The 25,361-nt window shown below is 34.2% G+C and overlaps 3 protein-coding genes across 3 annotated transcripts; 2 read left to right on the top strand and 1 right to left on the bottom strand.

The window, feature by feature from the left end:
• Window positions 1-11,429: 11,429 nt before the first annotated feature.
• On the bottom strand, window positions 11,430-12,841 carry LOC107194620 (putative GPI-anchor transamidase). The gene is made up of 4 exons (XM_015584266.1): window positions 12,590-12,841; window positions 11,910-12,515; window positions 11,731-11,841; window positions 11,430-11,657 (listed from the first exon to the last, which is right to left on the bottom strand). Exons 1-4 carry the CDS (start codon window positions 12,644-12,646, stop codon window positions 11,430-11,432), a joined length of 1,002 nt encoding a protein of 333 aa, XP_015439752.1. The 5' UTR covers window positions 12,647-12,841.
• A 1,399-nt stretch (window positions 12,842-14,240) lies between these two features.
• Window positions 14,241-17,005, top strand: LOC107194619 (zinc finger protein 665-like). Its single transcript, XM_015584264.1, has 2 exons — window positions 14,241-14,369; window positions 14,542-17,005. Exons 1-2 carry the CDS (start codon window positions 14,241-14,243, stop codon window positions 16,966-16,968), a joined length of 2,556 nt encoding a protein of 851 aa, XP_015439750.1. The 3' UTR covers window positions 16,969-17,005.
• Window positions 17,006-20,001: 2,996 nt separating this feature from the next.
• On the top strand, window positions 20,002-24,799 carry LOC107194738 (enolase-phosphatase E1). Its single transcript, XM_015584413.1, has 6 exons — window positions 20,002-20,271; window positions 20,903-21,004; window positions 21,805-21,995; window positions 22,403-22,535; window positions 22,646-22,769; window positions 22,853-24,799. Exons 1-6 carry the CDS (start codon window positions 20,167-20,169, stop codon window positions 24,451-24,453), a joined length of 2,256 nt encoding a protein of 751 aa, XP_015439899.1. The 5' UTR covers window positions 20,002-20,166; the 3' UTR covers window positions 24,454-24,799.
• Window positions 24,800-25,361: the final 562 nt, after the last annotated feature.

Here is a 25,361-nt window from a genome sequence, read left to right as displayed (position 1 = left end):
TGGTGTAACGTGTAACGCAAAAGTATTCTATGTCTCGCGAGTGCGGATCGTCTTGCGCAAGCTATCCCAACACCGAGCTATACCAAAAGCAAGCGAATAACAAAAGAAAAAAAAAAAGAAGATATGTATGATGTGTAAGCCAAGTGCCTTGTGTTCTGGTAACTAATCGTTGACTTTTAACTACGATATTAGAGGAAATGAAAAATGAAAGCGGAACGGAGGAGAAACGAAGACGAAACGAGGTCGGGAAGCTTTTTGATATCAGCTCAGTGGGAAAGTGAAGCGTGTTCTTCGGTGGGAGAAGAATTTTCATGTTTCTTTTTTTTTTTCCGCCTTTGTAAACGCCGCGACACATTTTATCCTGCTTTTTCGATTGTAAATTGGTCCTAAATGGTGGAAGGAATTCTGTAACACTACGGAAAACGATGAAAGTATGGAAAGTTGAAGCGATTGTAAATGTTATTGAGTTAGTAATAATGTACCGTATTAACGATTTGAAACGCCAATTGTTCCATAATTATTTTAGTTGCGAGTTACATTGTGTTTCAGAGGAACGTAAAGTATACTAGCACGAGATACCATTTTCGATATTGTATGGTTGTAAAGAATGTAAGCTATTATTTAATCAACTCACAGGTTGATCAGTTCCACTGTCTTTATACTAACAGTCTACGTTCATATCCGAAACGAATTTGAAAGAGTTTCGTTGTTAACGTAACATTAAGAGTGAATTTAGTGCACTGAAATCCTGACCAAAATTATGTACACGTTATTATAATTATTTAAATTAGATTCCGATGGGAAAGGTCTTTGAGTAATACCGCAACTAATACTAGCAACTAACCAATTGTCTGTATTTATTTATGATTATCTGGATTTGCTTATGCAAATATTAATGATAAAATAAATCAATATTGTAAATAACACTAAAGAAATGAGAATCAAGATAATTTCAGAAAATAAGTTCAAAAAGAAATACCTACGTAAAATACCACTTTTTGGTCAGTTTGGTGCGCTGAATTCATTCTCGAATTTGCATGAAAATTTTATTCGATACGGTGTGTTAAAATGCTACATGTTATATTTTACTCGTACATAGAATACATAAAATGCCTAAAACAGTATATCGCACTAGCGACAAGGGATACTCGAAGCCTCGCTAATCTTTCACAGCTTTGATTGCCACGATCGAATACAGTTGAGGCAAAATCAAATGTTCGTTGAAGGTTATTTATAAGAAAAAATATAATTCCTCTTTCACCAGCCGTTTTTGTGATACAAGAGGATATGATAAAAAAACGTGATTGTTAATCAATACTATACAGAAAAAAAAGGTGGGGCAACTAGGTAACACAGAGGTGATGAGTCCTTAACAGTGACCTTCAACGATCAATTTAATTTGTCGCAACAATTACTGAAATCTCCCTTAGCGTTGATGATCTCCTCAGTCGTCTATTGTTACGTTATCATGAAAGTGGTCAGAAACGAAGCGAACGTATGGTATTGTAACGCGTAAGAATGCTTTCATATGAGACAATCTACATTTTTCGGGACATATTCACACGTTTTCCATCTTTAACCTGTCAATTGGGTAACCGTTCGAACCTCGATATTCGTACATCTTAAATTTAGTTTCTATATTAGAAATTTGACTAGGCCAATCACGAAAAAAAAAACATTAAATTTTATTACAAATTCTTATTAGATTATGTTTCGCACAGACACATATGTTCCTATTCACAAGTATCAGAACAGTCGTTCTATTACAAAAAATATTAGTTAGTTAGTTAAAAATCGATTATAGACGTTTTCATACAAAGTACAGATTCTATAGCATTTTCTTAGAAGAATTACTTATTGACCTTTAATATTTCTTGAACAATAAATGATTTCTCCTATATATTTCACATCTGACAGGTGTTCCAATATTTATGGTCAGAGTGTGTATTAATCGAATCTATTACCAGAAAACATTGGAAAATATGTGAAAGTGTCCCCAATGTCTCGTCTGAAAAGTCGTGAATGCTCACGAAAACAAAAGGATAAGGGTTGCCTATCGGCGACGATAACGGTCGTGTCGAGCTGTAGTTAGGGTTAATGACAGAATCACACCTGCCGCAGTGCACTCTGGGCCCCAGTCCCGAAACCCCGTAGCAGAAGATGGGGCTAATTTTCATTTGTAGCGGGAATCGTTTGGTGTTGCGATAGGTGGCAAAAGTGGTAGAACAATGGGATACGAGTGTCTCTTCGTGTGCGTGTACTCTGACGTGTCTTGTGTGACGTATGTATGACCAGTGTGTGTGAAAGAGAAAAAGAGAGTATACCTGTATAATACACTAGCGCAAACATAAAAACGCCTGTAAAAGGCAACCAACGCTGCGCGCGCGCACACACACACACACACACACACACACACACCACGTACGTCGTTTCTTTCCGGCGATTCTACACTTTAATGTATATCTTTGAAACTATGGAGAATGAAACATTAGCTATGTCTAAAAGGAATTGATGTACATAGTAGATCTTCGGTAGATAGGAAAAGTGTCGTGTCGAGGGAGCTCTGCATTCATGACGCCCGGTCGAGCAAATGTTATTGCTCGCTAGACGAGGAACAAGTTAAACAGATGGTGTTCCTCTGGAGTCATTCTAGTGGGGTTAGTTCCGAAGACACAAACGGTGTAATAACGATCGTACACGCCGTCTCATGGACGCACTGAATCGGATGAACAGAAGAAAAAAAACCCCTTAAGCAGACAATCCTCTGTTAATTAGTCCTTAAATACGCGCGTGTCGTGTCTCTGTGTATGAATGAAGTACGGAAAGTATTAATTCCTAAGGAGCCGAACAAAGTGTTGCGCAACCCCCGCCCCATTTTAAGCCCCTCTAACGCGATGTTTTCTCGTTGCTATAGCTAATCCCTGAATACAAGTGGACACGGTTAATTTTCGAACAAGGCTCAATATTAAATTCGTGTTATATTATATTAGGGATATTAATGCATTCGGAACCGGCGGTTTTTGGAAGTATAACGAATTAAAATTCACGCTTTCAGAACGTTGAACAGCTCTAGCTAGTTATTATATAAAGAGAATAACTAATCTAACAAAAATTTTATGATGAATGCTAAAGACTTTAGAATGACATAGAACTATGTTACCAGTACTCAGCTAAAGACGTTAAAACTATGTCGCCGGTTAAGAATGTGTTAACCAATGGGGATGAATTTGGAGGATACACGAGTGACAAGAAAGTGAGCGCTGTCTTTTAAATGAATGTCCAAATTCACCTTATCGGAACGAGTCCAATTTAAAAAACGAAAACTCTTCGTGTCCGCTTCTCAGCGCGTTGTTCTTATCGCAAATTTTTTTCTTCCTTGTGAATCTCTTGCAACCACACTTGCTTGTTCTTTAAAAGATTTCGAATATATGTGAGAGAGACATGTAATAAGGATTGTTAAATCACGAATCTCGACAAGTTTTTTTGCCCGAAACGATGAAATACAGAGTCATCTCGATTATTGTCTGGCTTGTTCTACACGATTATCGTCCAGACGTCATCCCCACCATTAGGGGAGAGACCGTGGAACCTGTCAAGTGCATACTTTGTTGAACCTCAAAAAACGAGTTTACGAAGGTCTGAAGCATTTCTCCCTATAAGATTATTGTCCCGGCGCGGACCCGAGTTCGGGACGATAATCGAGAAGAGTCTGTACGTTCGTTCGGAACAGTAACGATTATTATTCCAGACGGACTGAAATTAGCTAGACCTATAAAATTTATCTTTGATAGCATTTGGGAGTATATAAATCCAGAAGACTCCGCGAAAAGAAATCGAACAAACGACGGTACTGTTTCTTATGTCCAGTGGTTCCATGAACAATAAAGCCTTCTGTTTCAAGCGCGACTTCCGCAACGAATAAGCCGACTTAACGATCCACGAAGAAATCACGTGACCGGAGTGTAACGATCACTGAATCAGTATTAAACGGCTCAATTATTAATCTCGATAGGCATAGAAAAAACAGCTTGTCAAAGCTAATCTCGAATCAAAACGAGCAATCAGAATCGATAGAAAATTACAGGGTGTAAAGAGTCCATCGAGGAACAATCTCAGACCGTGATCGTTCGCATTCGAGGTGATGTATCGATGTTCCCCGCTCAGAAACGCTTAACAATAAATACCGTGCCAAATCGTCGTTGTGATCAAAATTCGGGCACGTCGTCTCGAGCGAACGTGATCTCGAAATCAAAACAGTGATTAAATCAAAAATCGAGGAAAATTCCGTTTCCAGTGAAAGGCATTCCCGTTGCTCGAGACACGTGTCCTTCTCCCGTTCGTCGAGGCTTAAATATTCGCGACAGAACCACCCCCACCCTCCCTTCGTTCCTCTTCCGCGCGTCTCCGCGCGCGCTAGACACTTTTAAGCGAGAAAATGGGATGCCCCCGTAGCCCAAAAATGGCGAACGTGTAGTATGCAATAATAATCCTGTACAAAGAGTCTGGATTTTCTGTGTTGTCCCCCTGGAGTGTGTGTACGAAACCCATCGTGACCATAAAAGAAAAATTCCTCGATCCTGTACTTTCCGTGATCCTCTCGGTAATCGCGGGCTCGCGTTATCAGTTTAGAAACATAAGATGCGTGTGCCAGCACTCGCGCTGAAAACGTAACGATCGTTCCCGAGAGTCGAATGGTCGCCGATCGATGAATCAAAATTGACAATCAAAATAGCGAAAGATTCGCCAAGAACGTGGCCGACGGGCACGTTTAGGGTGACGAAGAAATGGACACCACCACGTTGCATATTCGACGAGCGTTTCGATTTTTTTATCGTTGATCGTCGGTGACGCGTGGACTCTCGGGTGTTTTCGTGTTGCGAGGGAAGTGCAACTGGCGATTTTTCATGTCGATTTGATGCGCTTCCGCTCGTGTTCCACCGTACGCTGGCTAGTGTACAGAGCTGGAAAGATGTCGAGCGTGAGGACACAGAGGGCAAGAGAATTATGTAAATATTACGCTGACTACACCTGCAAAATCTGTTATTCGTGTTTAGGGAATCAGTGTTTTGTAACGGAGACAGTGAATGGGAACATTGTGATACGAGCTAAATGAAACAAGGAGATAGAGCTCGATCTCTCGATGGGTAACAGCCGAATGACAGATTAGAGAGAAATTGTGAAGAAATGTAATTTCTACATTTTTCATTGATAATTTACGGAAGTGTTCACAAACGGTTTTATAAGATTCGCCTGATTAAATTTAATTCAAACATAACCTCAATCTGGCTATTTTGAAGACACGTAATTCTCGTTAACCTAACAAATTTTACAAATCAATATATTAACTAAAAATAATCTGTGTGGGGTCGTGGTTGGACTCATTTTTATCAGAAGAACATCATTAAACCGTTGGTAACACTTCTGTAAACATATTGCGAAAAATACAAAAAATTTGATTTCACAGTAATGGCACCGTGATAATTACGGAATCCCTTTGAAGTTCATGGGATTGTTAATTGCTGCTCTGTTTCACTCGTTTTTCTTCCCTTTCACTGTCTTCATGACATGATGTTCCAACCAATAGTAAAAATACGAACGTTTTCGTCTTTTGTAACAGTGAGAAAGAAGATGGTCCAGTGGGTGGAGAATATATTGTGACCAATAGGACCTGCATTCTTAACACACGCCAACTTTCCAACTCTGCGCAGTACTATTTATAATAATCAATCAGTATATATTACGCAAGTAAACCGAATAACCGTGGCTGAAGCTCTAAATCAAAATGCACAGACCCAAGGATGAACGTCGATCGTCGGGACGCTCAGGTGATAATGGGCGTCCGCGGTGACGGTGAATTCCTAAATAATTTTCGTGTACTTTTAAGTAATGTGTTGTAAGCGACAGTATTATGTAACAAAAGTGACCGTAGACAGGCCAAGAAGCACCCAACGTAAATCGCAGATCGAGAACGGAGCATTGAAACGGATATTGAACACCGGTGCCGAGTGAATGGAACGTAAAGATCAAAATTTTTAGCCTTTTATTCAAATAGCAAAATGTGAAGAAAAAAAAACGTGTCGTCGATCATCGTTTCACTTTATTAATATGTATATGGAAAGATTGATCGGGTCGTTCGTGCTACACAATTCGTGTTTGGCGATTCCGATGTCGAAGGAACGGAAAATCGAAAGCGTCCTCTGCTTAAACAGTATTCGTACGGTTGGTGGACAATTCATAAATAATTTGGTATACATTTATCTGTCATTACTTTCTTCTGTACGTATTCATGCGCAAGCTTTCCATCGGTTTTTACGATAAAAAGAAGAAACTTTACCTTAGGATACATTACAGTATTGACAAACAACGTTTATAAAAAAGAAAAACAGGTTTAATAAATTTGTTGTCTGTATGACAGTATTTATTAAGAAAACAGAATAGAAATCCATAATTTGGATACTTTATGTACATGTTATGTATTCCACGGTTATGTGTTTCGTTGGAACAAATTATTATTGTTCTGTCATTAGAAGCACTCGTCGAGGCTAAATTGTAAATTCATCAATATGAAGTTCAGTTCTATTTTCTGTACTGCTTATTGAGACAAGTGATTCTAAACTGTAACAGTTTTCGAACAGAACATTTAAAGCAAGAAAAAGTGAATTATAAGTGATTAATAAGTCGAGAATCACTGTCTAAGAAACGCGATTTCTTGAAACGATTTCTTCCTTGATTGAACCTTTAAAACGAGCTTTGAGGTCGATTGATTCCTCAACGTTACCCGGGCCTAAGCTCTTGGGTCAACATTGAAGGATTATTATAGTCGAAACTTCGTAGATTCCTAATCAAACGCATGAAAATTTACGAGAAATCAAAACCAAAGAAATATGTCGAGAATAAAAAAAATAATAATGGAGTGGTGAAAGAGGAAGCGAGATATAGTCTGACATATCAGAAGATGTAAAAAGAATTTTTCTCGACGAGCAACCATAGCAATACCTTTCTGCTCAATACGGATAATAAGGGAAGAGAAAACTATAATGATGTATCGGGAACGCTTTAAACAATGGATTTAGAGAACTCGGCGCATAGTGACCATAGGCGAATTTAGATATTTCGGGGAAAGATTTCCGTGATAGAAGAGAAGGACGACGGTAACATGGCCAATCGCCGCGTCCTTTCGTTGCCAAAATGAGCTCGAAAAATTCTGTATTGTACATATACATAATATCATTCTGTAAAATCATTCTAGTCACGAGCACAACACCGAAACTGCTTCGATTCTTCCAAAGTATTTTTAGATCTCCATTGTTCGCGTGCCACGAGTAACATTGCACTTTCTTCGATGGTTTTTAAAAAAAAAAAAAAAAGACGGAAAAACCCAACAGAAACCGATAACCGAATAAGATTGTCACGACGAAACTCGAATAGCCAAGTGGTTTAAAGGGAATTTTCGTACCATTTAGCAATTCCTGTGAATCGTGACTCGATTCGAGGGTCATAAGTAAAAAGAATATCTCGTCCGCCATTTTGTACCATGTAAAGTCAGGCGAGCGCGCCAATCAAAAAATCGATAATCGATAACGAGCCGTGGTTAATAACTTCAGTGTCAAAATGAACGCAGACGGGTGTGCTGCAGATATAAATATAAATATATAAATAAATATACACGGTAAATGTTTATATGTCCCATTAACAGAGAGGTCGAAGACGATGATAGAGGGGAGAGTAAGGGTAACTCACCCGGTGTTTTTTGGAGCTCGACGCACACACACAAACCACAATTCATTTCTAACAATAAGTCAATCGAGACGAACACACGAGAAATTCCATCTGCTCCGTGCCGGTCGAGAACGATACGACAAAGGATATAAGTTCGTTAGAGCGAGGAATACGTACAACAAGTACAACATAGACACAAACGGGAAGAAAATATTTGTAAGATATCGACTAGGGTCCTGAGAACGTTTCACTTTAAACTTAATAATACGACAAAGATGAACAAAAAAGAAGATATCATGTAAAATTAACACACCGATTAATATAAATATATAAATATATATATTATATGAATATATGTATGTATACATGTGTGTACGCCTGTACTTGTATCCGTGTACGCACGCCAATCGCGCGTGTGTACACGCATACACGTACATTCTAACAAACAACAGCAACAAGAACAAAATGATTGATTGTGAGTCATTTAAATAATTGTTATATGTATTTTCTATATATTACGACACAACTAATACAATGATATATATATAAATATATATATTGAGATGACATTACGGTACTATTAACTAAGTGTAGGTAAAGTTAGCCGAGCAGAGGGCTCGCGTTGCACGGATGAGTACATAGGGAAAACGTTGGATCACTTTAATCCAATATTTCTATAATGTCTCGCTGAAGATGAAACGGAGAAGCGGGAAAATGAAAGAGGTGAAGAAGACGGGCCAGTGCGCACGCGTCGCGAAATATGTAAAAACGAACAAAAAAAGAATAATAAATAATAAAAGAACGGGACACTCGAAACGAATGTCTTACGACTCACCAGGTTTCTTCGAGTTTTCTTCTGGGCGAAATTAACAAAGACGAAACGAGGGGAACGAAACCAAAGGTGCGGTGTGAAGATACTCGTTTCGAGCGGACTCGTTTTTCGTATTGCAAACGAGAAAAAAAAAAGGTAACACTGAGTGAAGAAATCAATGTGGAATTTGCAACAAAAAAAATGTATTTTCTCACTCCCCCACTGCGAGGTGTATGTTCATCGCTACATCTTATTTGGAACGAAAAACCTAAATATTATATTATTATATAAAATTACTGTATAATTGTAACGAAAATTGTTTTTCAAACGATGTGGTATTTTTATTGTAGATATTATTATATAACAAATAAAATCATGATTCATTGTAATGAGTTGTACCGTTTACCCCCACCGCCGAGACAGCTATGCGTTTTTGATTGAACGTTAATCATTGCAAATTCGATGTACTTAATGATTTACCATCGTGAATAGAAATACAAAGCTTCTCGTAATTCTCTTTCATTTTATTTTAAACTTTTTTATATTGCAGTTTTTACCGGCATTGTATATTACAGAGACGAAAGATGTGCAATAGATTTACCTTATCACCAAATTTTTTAATTATCAAAAAAATTTGCGAAATACTTGTTTTTTCATAAAGAGTGGATGTTACTATCAAAATTAATTACAACCAAGCTGACAAAAATATTCTACACCCTGGATGCGAGAAATATGGTCATGGTTGGGGTTCGTAAAATAAATATCAATTGTACATACAAATATAGACGCAGAAATTATTTACACTCAACCATACAGATATCAATAAATACATTCACGCAGTCCAAATAATTCTACAATTATGATAAAGCCGACTGGTCAACATTGAACGTAATCATGGTCGTTGTGGTCACAGGAATTAGTGATCGTGTTAAATATCAGATTGGACTGACAGTAGAAACCTGCCGGTATAGCGTTCGCGTCCTGACAATAGTAAAATTTTCTGCAGTTAAACGGATCCCGGAAGTATCCTTCCTTCGTACACGTTGGCACCAATGGCACCGATGGTACCGTGGGAAAGGAATGATTCGCTGGATCCTGAGGTGGTAGCTGTTGCAAAGGTGTCAACGTGTTTGTATCAATTTCATGAACATCCACGTATTTCTCCATCACCCTGTTAAGCGTATATGCATGTGACAAGACGCACAGCCCAAATATTGTGATCAAGAGAGCCAAAAAACGCATCTGAAACGATACATAGACGCGATTGGCAAGCTTGTCAAATCAAAAAAGTTCTTTAGTTTAAAAAAAGAAATTTTCATAATTAGAAGATTAATATTCCTGCGATTTTAAAGTCAATATTAAAGAAATATCAATATTTTTTAAGGGAAATTACATTACTTAGATTTCTGATGTACATGCTGTGATCAAGTAATGATTTCCAAGGAATATTGAATAAAATCTCTTCATCAGAAATTTATGTTTACTGTGAAGGAATACCTTTTTATACGTATTCTATAAGTGACGAGCGAAATATAATAGCACAGTTTATTAATTTTTTTTGTCTAGAGTAAGTTTTTTTTAGGGATCAATATGGTAATGCAAATATTCTAAACTACTTATTACAGTCTTTATGTAATCTCTTAATTAAAAAAATTTATATCGATATCAATGGGATATTTTCAGTAAGTACACCTTAAAACCATAATGTTCCAAAGAAATTAGTTGACACGGTTAATAGTTTTCAATAAAATTGTATAGAAAAATCATGTGGTTTTCAGTGAAGAAAATTGTTATGATCTTTGATATGTTTCTGTAACAAATACTTACTTTTGATGATATACTGATGATATAAAAATCACAAAATAGTCCTCAACTAGTTCGACGCTTGATTACGGACAGACAAATCGATTGCAATTCTGGCACAGAGGTATCAGTTGCGTTTTACTAACTGTCTTCTATTGTGACTGACATCATACTTATATATGCGTCATCTACTACTACTACTCTATGAAATAATTTCGCAGATTTTTCGACTTTATCACATTGATAGGCACATATAATGTAATAACATACATTAACGCATCACGATACGGAGAAATGTTTAATATTTACATCGCTGACACTGCGGCGAACCGAATTTTTTCATTCCTGGAATATAGACCTCGGCAATTTCTCAACGACTCGAGATAATTCCAGAAATCATGACAGTGATCATGACCATTTTCGCATATCTAGAACAAGGTCAAGTTCCTACTAATTTAATATACTAAGTCGTGAACTCTTATGTACTGGTAGCAATAACTGGAAAGGAATATTTTGTAAACAAATCACACAATTCCGTGAATTTGCATAACCACAAAAATAATAATTAAATAACGTATATTCAGAACAAGCACTTTTTTCGGAAATATTTAAATCCACAAGGCGAACTACTATTACATATATTATGGGCTTAATAATCAAACATACTATTTAAAGACACTTTGATATACAACATTGAGTTGCTAAAAATTCAAACAAAATTTGAATGTTTTATATATCATTTCGTTAATTTTTGTTAGAAGTAGTATTGCTAGTACCGGTACCATATATGAAATTAATGTAATGGAATTCTGTTATCTGTTATATCAACAGCACTTAAAAAGACAATCAACTTTGATAATTCTATAATTTTTAGTCATTTTCATTTTCATTAATTTCTTATTACACATAATTAAAGTAGATGCTCTAAGTAACATAACATATTAGTACTGTAAAAATGCATCATAACATGGCAAGAAATCTTTCCTTTTATTAATATAAAACATTTCTAGCATGTATTAATTTATTTATTTAAGCATTCTTAAAATAAAAACAATATGACTTTATTTTACAACTTTGGTATTTATTTCTCTAAATACTAGATAAACTGTGATAGATCTGGAAATTGTTGAACATAAGAATATTTTTTCTCTGTTATTACTTTGTTTGATTTAACAGGTAAAACATTCATTATACTGGTAGTTAATTCTATAGGTCTTAGTGATCCAAAGAAATCTGTGACTGGTACTTTGTCAGGATCTCTTCTAAACAAATCTCTCCTTACTCCTACTGTTGATAAACAGTAATACCTTGGGCATACTTTGAGCTAGGAAAGAAAAGTAATATTAGTACTGTGTCTTAGAGCACGTGAATATACACCTTACTTTCAACAAACTTACAAACTCTCCCAAGGTTTTGCTGCTTGATGGCTCTACATTTTCTAAAAAGTCTAATGCATAGTATGTATATCGATCTATAATATACACACCAATGGCAGGATCCAAGTGATGCTATTAACAAAGAAGTGATCAGTGTTTCTTGTCATTTAATTAGAAACCATACAAATATTACTACTCACAGAAAGTGAATCTTCTCCCACTAAACTAGAACCAACGGCTAAAATGTTTGGAGAATAGAACTTCTCATACATTGAACTTGCTTGGCAAGTATCTACAATAAACAAGATTTCATGATATCTTCTTTTTTGCCACATTTGCTCCAATGCATCTCCAAGTTCCTGACTAGTAATCTCCTCTGAATCTTGGAACTTCAAAAATCCATTTCCACCATGGCCAGTAAGATAAATCAAAATATTAGATCCCTCATCTGTTAATAACTTCTTTGACCTTGGTGTTTCTGGTGCCAATCTACCAGTTAACAGTCTAACAAAATTTTCTACAGTGACCTCGTAGCCTCTATAATCAACTTCTACATCATCCCCATAGACATTAATATGTTGCTTGACGTTATTGAACACTGTAGCCGGCCTAGGGTTTCTTGGATTACATGCCATATCATCTGCTACCATCAAAATAATTTGCGAATCCGGTATTCCTAAACGCTTGACACTGCGATAGATAGATAACACATTTGCAACATGACGATAATTAAACCAAAAACGTGAAGTATCGACTAATACTGCCCAATTATTCGAGTGGCCGGTGTTTGCAAAATTTGCTGGTACCTGTAAAGATTAGTCATAACATATCAAAACTTAATAAAACGATAAAACAGTAACATAAATTTAATTATACACACCTCCCAGGCGTAATTTAAGTTAAAAGCGCACAAAGAAATAAAAACTTTTAAAAACATTTCGGTGTCTGTGTCACATGAATACTTTGTAATTATTTTATTACATTCGAGAATAATGTACAGAATGAAAGTATATGACCTTAATATATGATATTAACTATTTTATTCAAAACGATCATTGTGTAGTGTATAATTCTCTTTTATTGTAGGCTTCTTTGATATTGCTTACAAAATACACTACTGAAGATAGCCTTGAAACCTATGCATGTGAAACAACCCTGAAAATTCCATTGGTGCCTGTAGATGCTATGCGCCGATCGAGCCAATTTTGAAATCTGGTTAGCAGACATCACTGGCAACTAGATGGCGCTCGCTGCATATTTCCGCGGACAATTTAAAATATTCAATTTTTCCACAAAATGTTTTTGTTTATAACATTCTTTTAGTAACAATCCAAGAGTTCAGACATTGTACAAATTGTAAATATTAAAAAGTTATTAAATATTAATTATGGTTTGTAAAAATAACATTACATTTCCGCTACACAATAAACACAAATCACACAGATGATGGATAAATAATGGCATGTATGTACACCGACTAGGTATACAATAGACCTATCATCCAATGCTTTTTTTCTGTCCCACGTTCATAGGGCTACGTAGCTGTCGTAGCCCTGTTACCATTTTAGTGTCAATATCCGACGTTACCGATAAAGCATGAATTGCTGGGTATTATTAGCACAAATGAAGTGTTATTCCATTCATATTGTGTGTATCTATATGATTTGACGGGAATAAAAATATCCGATGCTTCAGTTTAAGGTTAAGGGATAAATATGACAGTCATAAAACATGAAACGGATGGTCCCTTCTTAGATTTAACGTAGTTCACAAATTCACCGTTCTCATAACGTAGAGGGCAGCAGAAAATCCCTGACATTTTACACTATCGGTATTTCAGAACATGAGACACGAAGTCCCATAAGATGATAGGCTATCCTATACCTAGTCGGTGGTATGTACATACGTACAGCACAGTGAAGAAGCGAACGACCCAAGTCATTGGCCTCATGCTGGCCTCTGTGGGCCACAGACTGTGACTTGAATTGTGTCTGTGCGTACGCATGGCCCATCGCTCAGCTGATTAGAGTTCGTTTAATTTAACTGCTAATATCTCGAAAATGAAGCTTCAGATGTAAAACTGCAAGTTTTGAGTTTGAGTAAACATCATTCATAGAATTTACAAAAAAAGACGTGTATTAAATATATAAAACATGCTACTGCAGATAATTCGCAAGTGTTAGTAGTGTTGTCTAACTTATTTACAGTTGAGGTTAATGAATTGTTTTCCAAATTCTGGATGTATCACAAAACACGTCAAGAAAATTCAAATAACTCATGTGTCATATATATTTGAAAATTATAATCTAATTAATAAAGATAGTTTCTATTACCAGCTCTGATGTTACTATCTTTATATAGAAATAGAATAACCTTAAACAAATCGTTATAATTATGTGTAAGTATAACATATTGTGAATAAAGCTAATTACTTGACTATGTATTGATGTAGAAAATAATAAAAATAATATGTTCCTCTATCGTATAAATTATAAATCATTATTAATGATTAATTTTACAGAAATTCAGTGATGGATACATTAAAAGATTCATTAATATGTCGTTTATGTGGTATAAATCTTGTGGAAGAAAAATGCAAAGATATTTTAGAAGAATCAGCTGATTTACTGCATAAAATAGCAGAAGTTTTACCAATTTCAGTATGTTAACAATATTCTGGAATTTATAAATTTACTCTGAGAAAATAGATTGTTAATTTAGTACATTTGAAATTTTTCACTCTTTTGAGTAGTAAGAATTGCAAAAAATTGTCTTTAATAATAAGAAACACAAAATTTTCTAAATTAACATTACTTTAAATAATTGTTCCAGATATCTATAGATGATAATGGTTCAAAGCACGTATGTTTGTCATGCTATGATAAAATTATCCTTTACTACAAATTCATTCAAGATGTAGCAGAACATTCTAAGAAATTAGAAAATGTATCGCAAGTAAAAACTTTTTTCAACTTATCTAGAGAAGTTACAGACTTCTCAAAAATTCATAGTGATGCTATATACACATGTCCGAATTGTAATGTAGGTTTAATGATTTTATTAGTCAGTAATCCACCAAACTGTGATTATACCTTTCAAATCGCATTAGCTATGATAAATGATTCTGAAAGGAATCATATTTTAAGGGAAAAAAGTATACAAGTACACAACAATGTAATAAACTTCAGCAGTGTCAAGAAGAATAATATACATCCTAAAGATGAAAGTAAAATAGCAGACACAGAAAATATTAAAAATATTTTTAATCAAGTGAGTCTTACATTGCCTGTATTACAACAAGAAGAAAATACAAACTATGTTGATAGATTATGTGTTAAAGAAGACTTAGAGATGATGATTAAAAATGAAACAAAAAGCAAATCTGAGAAAGCTAAATTTTATGATGATTCTAATAGTCTATCAAAACTACAGAAATTGGAGGAAGTATCAGATGAATTTAATGAGAATATATTGAACTGTAAACACAATTCTACAGAAACATTAATAAAAACTGAACGTGAAAGCAATAATACTTATTGCTTAGACAGTGAAAATTATATTAAAAGTGAGAAAGATACACATATATCTGAATTACAAGATATAAAATTTGAAAAGGATGAAACACAGGAAGAAAGTGATATTTATAAATCTTGTTTGAAGTATGTATGTAAATTATGTGGAGCACGTTACCTTTCTCTTTTGAAATATAAGTTTCATATGGAAAGACACAAATTAGATAAAATATACAAATACGAATGTATAGTATGTGATAAAGAAGCAAGCAGTGAACATTTATTATGGGATCATTACTTTCATACACATAAAAGTTTGCAACGTTATATATGTACAGGCTGTGGAAAATTCTTTAGAAAAAGATCAAGATTGAACAGCCACCAAAAAATTTCCAATCATTCAGGTGTGAAACAAATACGAGTTAATCCTAATGATCACAATGTCACCGACGATATTATACAAAAAGCTATAGCAACAACTGAAGAAGAAAAAACTTGTATAAACTGTAATCTCTGTGGAAAATTAATTTCTGATTTAGATCCAGATGCCATTAATGATGTAGTTACGTGCATTGACTGTGAAGACTCTACACTTTCTTTAATGGTGGATGGAAATGAGACAAAAGTAATCTCTCCTCGACAATACCACTGCTCTCAATGTCCTAAACATTTTGTGCGAAGAGAAAGATTAGAGTTTCATGAAATGAGACATAATGAGAATATGAATGAGTTTATTTGTAGTACTTGCGGAAAAGATTTTAGAGCAGAAAATTCGTTATATGAACATTACATCTTTGTTCACAAAGGTGCAAGACCTCACATTTGTGAACTATGTGGTAAATCATTTCAGTTGAAGACTAGATTAAAAGAACATCATCGAATTCATACAGGTGAAAAACCTTATCAATGTGATGTATGTGGTCAAAAATGTAGAACCACAAACGCATTAAGACTTCATAGAAAAATTCATTTTTCTCATAATAGGTATACTTGTAATATATGTAGTAAGTCGTTTAGTAAGAAACAAAATTTTAATGAGCATTTAGAAAAGCACTGGAAAAATGATAAAAATGTGACATTACCACAATTATTTAGATGTCCAATTTGCTTAGAAAATTTTCCAACATATCGAATGCTGAAATACCACATGGTAGATATTCACAAAATAAATAAACAGGATCCAATTCTAACAAAACAAAAGCCATGGTACGAATGTCAAGAATGTCATGAAAAATTTAAACACCAAATGTCTTTAAAGGCACATAAAGAAAGAGCACACGAAGGTAGAGTAGATCCACTCTATCAGTGTGATACATGCAATGCCACTTATAGAGTCAAACAACTTTTAGTGAATCATATCAGAAGTAAACATAATGGTGAAAGGCGCTACAAGTGTGCACAATGTGAAAAGGGATTTAATGATACAAAATCTTTATACAATCACGTACTGTTACACACTGGGAAGAAACCGTTTATTTGTGAATACTGCAATATGAGATTTAGACGAAAAGATTCTAGAGATCTACATCGCAGGAGGCACACAGGCGAACAACCTTATCAATGTCCAGATTGCGGTGAATCATTTTCCACTTATAACAGCCGATCTAAGCATCGAAAACGCGAACATGGGGAAGGAGATCCTGATTGTCCTGAATGTGGTGAAAAATGTAACAATCAACAGGAAATTAGAATTCATTTAAATAAACATCTTGGGGAAAAATTACAGAAATTGCAAACCAAAAACTAAAGAGACATAGAATTCAGAGTTATTCAATCTGTAAGAATAATGGGACCTTGATTAAGAAGCATAGTTAGTTAAATATTAAAATATTTATTTAAAAAAATCGAATTATTATATTAATTTTATGTGTATAATTTTCTTATCTCATTTAATGTTTAGTCATAATATTTCAAGTATTATAAATACAATTACAATTTATGCAATCTTAATAACTTTTCTTACTTATTATTTTTTACTATTATTTAATCAGCATCTATTACTAAATAATATATTTTCAGTTTTAAATATTGTAAATATTTTGGCAGTAATATATAAATTTTTGTACAATCATAAAGCTTTTGTTTATAATATCTAATGAAGTATTATCAAAAGTATTAAAGCCTGTTTTACTGTAAGTAAACACAGGTAGTACATCTTTAAAAGATTGTGTCGGTTTTAATACAGTCTTTTTGTTAAAATACAATTTTTACTTACTAGTTATAAATTGCTCTACAGTAAAAATATATTTCAATAATTTATCAAATTCGTATCAAAATACTCGTTATGTGATTACTGTCAGAAGAAACAAAAGGTTATTGTGTTATTTATTTAAACTCCTTTAGTTACATGATTTTAAATCAAGAGTAAATGATTAAATATTTGTTGCATTACTTGTAAAAATACTCATGACTATAATATTTTATGAAATTACAATCTCCTTAAGAACAGTTTTGTGAAAAAACAAGATAAAACCGAAAATTAATCATCATAAATATGTCTACTGCTACAAAAAAGAAGTAATACTTTAGATGGTTTTTAATGTGATTACAAAAGATGTGTGACAGTATTTATAAACCCAGAAGAAACTAATTATTAGAGAAACAGGAAAACAAAATTAAAAATGTGAAAATTTATTTAGACTCCTATGATATTTATTAATGATTTAGTTCTGCAAACCTAAAAACTGAAAAGAATAACTTTGTTATCAATAATGTTAATTAAATAAATTATTTCAAGCATCATATGTTTTGTGTATAAAGTAACCCATTGTAGACATATTTTAAAATAAATTAGACAGTTATAAATAAATCACAAAATTACAGCACGATTAATCAAGGCACCATTATAAATGAAGGATAAATTATTAAATCTATGCTTAGTCTTGTGGAATGTTTCTTAGTATCATTTTGATAATGGTACCTGTAAGAATAAAAAATATGTAGCTAAATTAAATAAAATTCACATATACAAACAATATATCACATATACAATATTTAAGACAATACTTTTTCTGTATTTTCATACCTACTAATAGAAAGTTTCATTTCATTTATATTATTTTTATGTTCACTGAAACATTGTTTTTTTTTTGCAAGTATTTCAATATTAAATAACATGAACTGTACTTGAAGATCTAAAATACATCAATTAAATAAAATATGTTCACAACATGCTTTCAATAGATTAGACTATGAGTATTATACAGTAGAAAATTATATAATTTATTAAATATGTATACACGTATTGTATCATGTGCAAAATATTTTGTAACTAACTGTAACTGTTACATACAAAGTGTTAAAGAAAGTTTGTAATAAAAAAATAGTACTTACATGTTTTAATTTAGTATTTATACTTTTTCCTTAAATAAGAAATAACATAACATTTATAAGTACTATAATTTAATATACTGTACTTTTAATATATTCTATTTTTTATTAATGTCAATATCCTTATCATTATATTAGAAATATTTAAATGATTTAAGAAATTTAATGCTATCTTAATTCAGTTGCATTGCCTCACCGAAATAAAGAAATAACTTATGGTCAGTTGCTAACAGTGTTGTTTGCGCGTGACTTTCATACGTAGGGTAGGTAGCATCAGCGTACACGTGCAGCCGGAACAAATGTCAAAATTTAAATGGTTGCGCCTCAGCATGCGACGCGGCGCTGTTTCGCAAAAATCAGGTGGTCGTATTTACCAGCTGTGTATTCCTACCTTGTACTCGCGAATACGCATACAATAACTTCTAACTTTTTGCTACTAAACAGCCGATAATTCTAAAAAATCACATAAAAATTGTTATTTCCATCATTCCCGCTTTTACAAATCTGTTAAGACCGTCCGATTTTTCGAAAAATCAACAAAAATAACACATGGAGGGACTACTTTTGCGCGGAGTAATATCGGAAAACGTTCGAGCAAGTCAATATTCATTCTACTATTTTGCTGTAACAATGAATTTTTTTACAAGCAAAATAGGTCCGAATGTATGAATACGAATTTTAAAAGCTTATCAAAGTGAAGTTTCTTGAAAGTCTACATTTCTTGCACGATTATTCCTTTAAATAATTTTTGCGGAGGAATAACGTTGTGCTGCGATCGCACAGACGCAAGCCAATCCTGTTCATTGGCTGAAGGAAGCGAGCGACTCACACGCATACAATACTCACACATTTCTGCGAATACATATTCACGAACACTACTGCATCCTTTTCGTCAGGTTTCAGGGCTGCATCTATTGTACATAATGCCCCTCAATGATTAAAACATTTTTAATATTTTTAGCAACATAAAACAGTAAAATTAAAGTTCTAAGTATATATTTTTGTTTCACCCAACATTATATAACATAGAGACAACTATTCATCAAGAAAAAATTCATACTAAAATTCTTTATCATCAGTCGTTTTCATATTTCGCAAAAAGTATTGAAACGGGACCATCGCTGCTGCTGGAACCAATAACTCAATAATATTTAGGATATCTGTCGTTATTATACTTATTATAAATGTACACTGTCTGCACTTTTAGTAATTATTTGTTATACAAAACAAAAACGACTATTTGATAGATATTCCGCGATAAATATATCTAACAAAATATCGCAAACAATATTCCAGGTTTACGCGACGTGAATATTATCAGAAGATATCTGCAATTGAGCCCACAATACTTTTTATTTAATAAAATAATAGTGCGTCTTCTAATAGGGTAGTTTGAAACCGAATCGACATAAGTACGATCCTGGTTACTCGGTTTAAGTAGTGACGAAGGGAGAGGCAGGTTTGCGCACACACACGCGCACACCGGCGCAGAACAGCGAGCGAATTCACTCGCCGGCTCTCAACAAGAACGCGTCGACATATACACCGTGCTTGAACGTACTGAGGTGATATATCTGTTATTTATCCTACGGTCGAAGGCGAGTCAATCGTGAAAATGGCCGGGGAAAAACGTACTCAGGATCAAGAGGAAACCTTGCTTTCGGAAACGGTGATCTTAGTTGACATCGAGGGCACCACAACGAGCATAAGCTTCGTGAAGGTAACAAAGGCCATGGCCGTGAGGCAGAACGCGCCCTACGGTTCTCGCATTTCACCGGTTTTTCAACTAGTTCTCTGACAGTACCCGATGATTCGAATTTTCTCCGCGAAAATCTTCCCACGAAGAGACTGCTGAACGATATCCTATTGTTTTTCCTATCGGGGAAAATTCATGAACGATACTTTCGCGCGTGTTGAATGTATGACTCTCTCGGAGCACTATGCCGGCTGAAATCCAGTTCAGTTTCTGGTTCCCTGTCCGTGAGACAGCGAGTTTCATGGAAGGTAACAGTTATCGTTCGCTCGTATAGAAACACATTTATAACGGGTCCGATTCGATTTTTGACGTTAAGATTTTCTATTATGTTTACTCGTTTCTATTTTTTTGCGGAATATCGTAATCTTTCTTTGGGATGTTACAGCAAAAACAAACCGTGTGTGTTTTATAAAAATATTGGTTGCTCACCGACACGCAAAATATCGGTCGCGCGAGCCATCATTTTGTAACGCTTTAAGATGCACGATTTTTCAAAATAACGGAAATTATAACGGCGCACCGGCGGGGCGGGAGGGGGGGCGATTAATTCGATCCGCGACGAATTTACCACATTTATGCTCGCCTTCGTTTCCAGGATACCCTTTTCCCTTATGTACGAGAGAATTTAAAAAAATATGTTGAAACGAAATGGGAGGATGAGGAATTCAAACAGGATTTTGAAAAATTGAAGGAGCAGGTAAATATTGAAAATATAGCTGAGGAACATATTTTTGTAAAACATAGTTGACCTTATGTTATAAAGAATGTCTTTCTCTTTGTTTGGTATTATAAAAACATTCTTGGAAGTAATACATAGAATTGTATACTATTTACCAGTGTTCTGTTATTGATTGTTTACAAAGACACATGGTACATGTACACATTATATTCTTGTTTAGATAGCTTTTGAATGTTTTTTTTCTATTAATAATGCAGCACAATGCAATAAATTCAGCTGTATAGGTTTTAATATTGAATCTTAGAATGTAACCAATAGCATGACAGGAAAGAGGCAGCTGGTGGTTACATAGCTGGTAGAGACTGACCTGAGATTATTCTTTGTCCCAAAAGTTTACCACCCTAGTTTGTATGTATGTGAAATAAGTCTTTTATATTACATTAATATTTTATATTTCAAATTAGATTTTAAATTATTTGACTTAATTTATTATTCACATTCTTCAACAAATTTTTAATACTTTAATCTTTTGTTAGTATTTTCTGTTTTACATTAAATGATGTTCAAAAATATTTGTTAAACGAAATTATACAACAAAATATAATACATTGTTCTTTTTAATTGTGACTACTAAAAACCTCTATTTTACTTTGAATAAGTACATTTATTATAAATTGTTTTAAATTACATTAATATTGGGAATTATGTATTCTGAAATGCATTTAAACAAGTTCTATGTAGATGATTTTGTGGACAAGAAAAGGGTATTGTAAATTTTTATAAATTCATTGAAAATTAAGGAATTACCTTTATTTTAGGCAAAAAAAGATGAAGAAGATAAAGTTGATGGTTTTGTTCCTATTGCTGGTGCTAAAGCAGAGGAAGAAAAAGAATCACTTATGAAAAATATTTTGTGGCAAATGGATGGTGATCGCAAAACTGGTGCACTGAAACAATTTCAGGGACACATGTGGCGTGAAGCTACTAACACTGGAATAATCAAAGCACAGTGAGTTTGTCATGGAATTTATTGAAAAATATTTATGCTTAATATATACTATATTGTATATGTGAAAAAATCATTGAACAATATATTTGTAAGTATACTACAAATATATATTGTATACTAACATATTCTGTAATTTATTTCTATATACTACATATTTACTAACACCAAGGTACAATGATACGTTGAAAACAATGATTTGAAAGTAAACAAATGACTGTGTGCAAACATATGATATACACATTATATGTATATTGTGCTCATGATCATATGTTGCGAGGTGAATATGTTGTATAAGGGCTCACTTCAGTTTTACATACACAAGAATATTGTTAATATATATACAATCAATTAATATAATATGCAGTTATATAAATAAGTGCAAAATAATAATTTCCGTATTTATGTAGTGTTTACGAAGATGTGCCAAAAGCATTAGAATCGTGGACAAATGATGGTAGAAAAGTCTATGTTTATTCAAGTGGTAGTGTTGAAGCACAGAAACTTCTGTTTGGACATTCTGTACATGGTGATTTACTTAAGGTACTTTATACTTTACTGTATGTAATACTATGTGTATAAAAGATCTGCAAAATATTTTGATAGTATGTGCATACAGTGTGACATAAAATAATAATATGTAATTATTTTAGTATTTCAGTGGTTATTTTGATACTGATGTAGGGGCAAAACAAGAAGCAAGTAGTTACAAAAAAATATTAAATAAAATTGGAGCTGAGCCATCGAGTGTACTTTTTCTTACTGATGTTGTTAAAGGTTGGTAATTACTTTGTAATATTTGAATGTTCAAAAAACATACAGAGATGTACTAATATGTATGTTATTTTTCACTATAACAGAAGCAACAGCAGCTAAAGAATCGGGCTTATCAACAATTATAGTGCAGCGTGAGGGTAATGCTCCGTTAACCGATGAAGAAAAAGTTGATTTTACAACTATCAAGTCCTTCTTAGACTTAACGTTTCAAACATCTACGAAGAGACAAAAGTTAGAAACCACCGAAACGCAAGAAACTGTAAAGAAGGATACGGATACAAAGAAAGATATTAGTGAACCAATGGATACTTCTGAAGATGTTGAAATGTCTGATGTTAGCGAGAAGAAGGATGAGAAGGTGGAAATGAAAGAAGCTGTTCCAGCAGAAACAAAGGAAAGTGCAAAAGATCAATTACCGAAGGAAACTCAGAAATCAGATGTGAAAGCGGAAGAACCTATGATTACCGACGCAAAGGATACACCGAACACCGAAAAGGTAGCGGAAACTGTAGTAACCGAGAAAATAGAAGCCCAAGTGTCTGAGGTGAGTACAAAAGCAGACGTTTCTGAAAATGTACCTGTCGCGAGCAATAACACTGAATTGACATTAACACCTTCGAAGAACGATGCGGATAAGTCCATGGAAACTGAAAAAGTAGATAAAACTACGGATTCAGCCGAAAAAGCAGAAAAAGTTGTAGAATCTGCATCTGCAGAGACGACTCCCACTGTCAGTGATCCGTTGGATGTTACAAGTGAGCCTAAATCAAAGTCTGAAGAAGTTTCTATGAAAGAGAATGAGACTGAAGAATCCAAAAATATCATTAAAGAAACAAAGTCTGAAGATAGTACAGTACCAGATGTAAAACCTAATGAAAATGTATTGCAAGAGAAGAACAGTAGTAAGAATGTAGAAGAGAAAACTGAAGAATGTCCTAAAAGTAACAAGTCTGAAAAAGAAGCAAAGGAAGAGTCGGCTGAGAAGGTGCCCAAGCCTAGTACGACAGAAACCCAGAAATCAGAAAATGAGGAACCCTTGGTTAAACCTACACAGGAATCTACGAAAACTGATGAAAAGCCTGTAGAAAATGGCGATGTTCCATTGACGAACGTAGAGAAAGTGTCCGCACCAACGATAACAGAACCGGCAGAAGCTACCGGTAGCAAAGCAGAGACGAAAACCGAAGTAAAAAGTTCCACGGAAGCAAAACCGGCGGAAAAAACGGAGTCAGAATCTGTCAATGATAAAATTTCAAACACAAAAGAAACACAGGAGGCAGCTGTGTCTGTAAAAGAAACCGAAAAGAATGAGGCCAGTGCTGAAGCAAAACAGGAGTCGAAAGAGAAACCAGTGAAAGAAGAAACTGTAGCAGACGAAGTGAAAGAAACAAGTACAGTGGATCCCGAAAAGAAGAAATTAAATGGTACAACACAAAATGGAGACACAGATGTGAAAGTGTCGGATGATAAATTACATAGAAACGGACTAAACGAAGGATCATCATCTGAAACTGTTAATTCATCAACCAACGAAAGCACATCTGCACAGAATGGTGAACCAGAGAGTTCTTCAGAAGCTAATGCAGAATCTATAAAAGTCAAAAAGGTCGTTGATTCTGCAGTAGCCGACGGTGCCGGTGAACCTGATGTTGTTCCGCCCGTAGTTGTAGCTGCGACGTCTTAATCTTGTTCTTTATACATTTTAAGAAGTCCTTCATACATAACCCCAACCCACAATACTTATCCGCAGGTATAAACTGGAAAAGTTGGCTCCCTACACCCTACATAAATTGTACGACGTTAAAGAAGTAATACGTTTAATTTAAGATGCAGCTCATAGGATTTCTATTTCTTAAAAGAATGTGAAGGGAAACGATGATATATGACATCCGCAGCGTGTTTCAGATTCGATTATCTTTTAGATCTAATAACTTGATTGTTGATTGTGCTCACTAGAGAAATGATCGTGAAACTTTTGTTTTGTATTTTAAGTCGCTTAACTTATCTCTTGTAGTACGGACTGTCTTTTTTCAGTTTACCCTCCTTTGTTTTTTTTAGTTTGTTTGTATCGAGTACATTTTTTATAGTCGACAATATGCATTTATATTATGAATTGACTGAAGATAATCGAACGTGTCATTCGCTGTACCGTTTGTTTACTAGTATTTTTTCATTCATTCTTTTTCTATTACAAGTTTACAATGCGTATTAAGATCTTATTTTATATTGCCTAAACGGAATGTTACGGTATGAAAAAACTCATAGGATAGGAAATTCATCACAGTTGGAGTATGCTAAAATACCGAATGTATGTACTTTGTGCCAAATGAATTAATTCGTCACTTTTTTAAACGTTTTTTCTAACGCGGTTGTACGTACAGCGTTGAACGATCTGATCGATAATTTTTAGTTTCTTGGAATGAACAGGAGATTTTGAGACTATTATATGATTTTTTAAGACTGAATTGGTAATGCCTCGAACAGTCGCTGGCTTTAGACTTATACACTATATAATTTTTGCATACTCTTGTGTACTTAATTCTTGTAAATGGATATAAACACACAGTGACCTTCGAATCATAGGTCTGACGC

The sequence above is a fragment of the Dufourea novaeangliae genome, unplaced genomic scaffold (genome assembly GCF_001272555.1).
Source record: "Dufourea novaeangliae isolate 0120121106 unplaced genomic scaffold, ASM127255v1 scaffold8, whole genome shotgun sequence".
In the NCBI taxonomy this organism is placed as follows: Eukaryota; Metazoa; Arthropoda; class Insecta; order Hymenoptera; family Halictidae; genus Dufourea; species Dufourea novaeangliae.
This window is presented reverse-complemented; position numbering and strand designations above follow the sequence as displayed.

Bases quoted from the DNA above. Each gene is read 5' to 3' on its own strand.
- LOC107194619 (XM_015584264.1), top strand. From the start codon at position 14,241: ATGGATACATTAAAAGATTCATTAATATGTCGTTTATGTGGTATAAAT. The intron at 14,370-14,541 runs GTATGTTAACAA...TAATTGTTCCAG, and splicing joins CAGAAGTTTTACCAATTTCA to ATATCTATAGATGATAATGG.
- LOC107194620 (XM_015584266.1), bottom strand. From the start codon at position 12,646: ATGTTTTTAAAAGTTTTTATTTCTTTGTGCGCTTTTAACTTAAATTAC. The intron at 11,842-11,909 runs GTGAGTAGTAAT...CTTTGTTAATAG, and splicing joins TGGGAGAAGATTCACTTTCT to CATCACTTGGATCCTGCCAT. The intron at 11,658-11,730 runs GTAAGTTTGTTG...TTTCTTTCCTAG, and splicing joins GCAAAACCTTGGGAGAGTTT to CTCAAAGTATGCCCAAGGTA.
- LOC107194738 (XM_015584413.1), top strand. From the start codon at position 20,167: ATGGCCGGGGAAAAACGTACTCAGGATCAAGAGGAAACCTTGCTTTCG. The intron at 21,005-21,804 runs GTAAATATTGAA...CCTTTATTTTAG, and splicing joins TTGAAAAATTGAAGGAGCAG to GCAAAAAAAGATGAAGAAGA. The intron at 22,536-22,645 runs GTACTTTATACT...TAATTATTTTAG, and splicing joins TACATGGTGATTTACTTAAG to TATTTCAGTGGTTATTTTGA.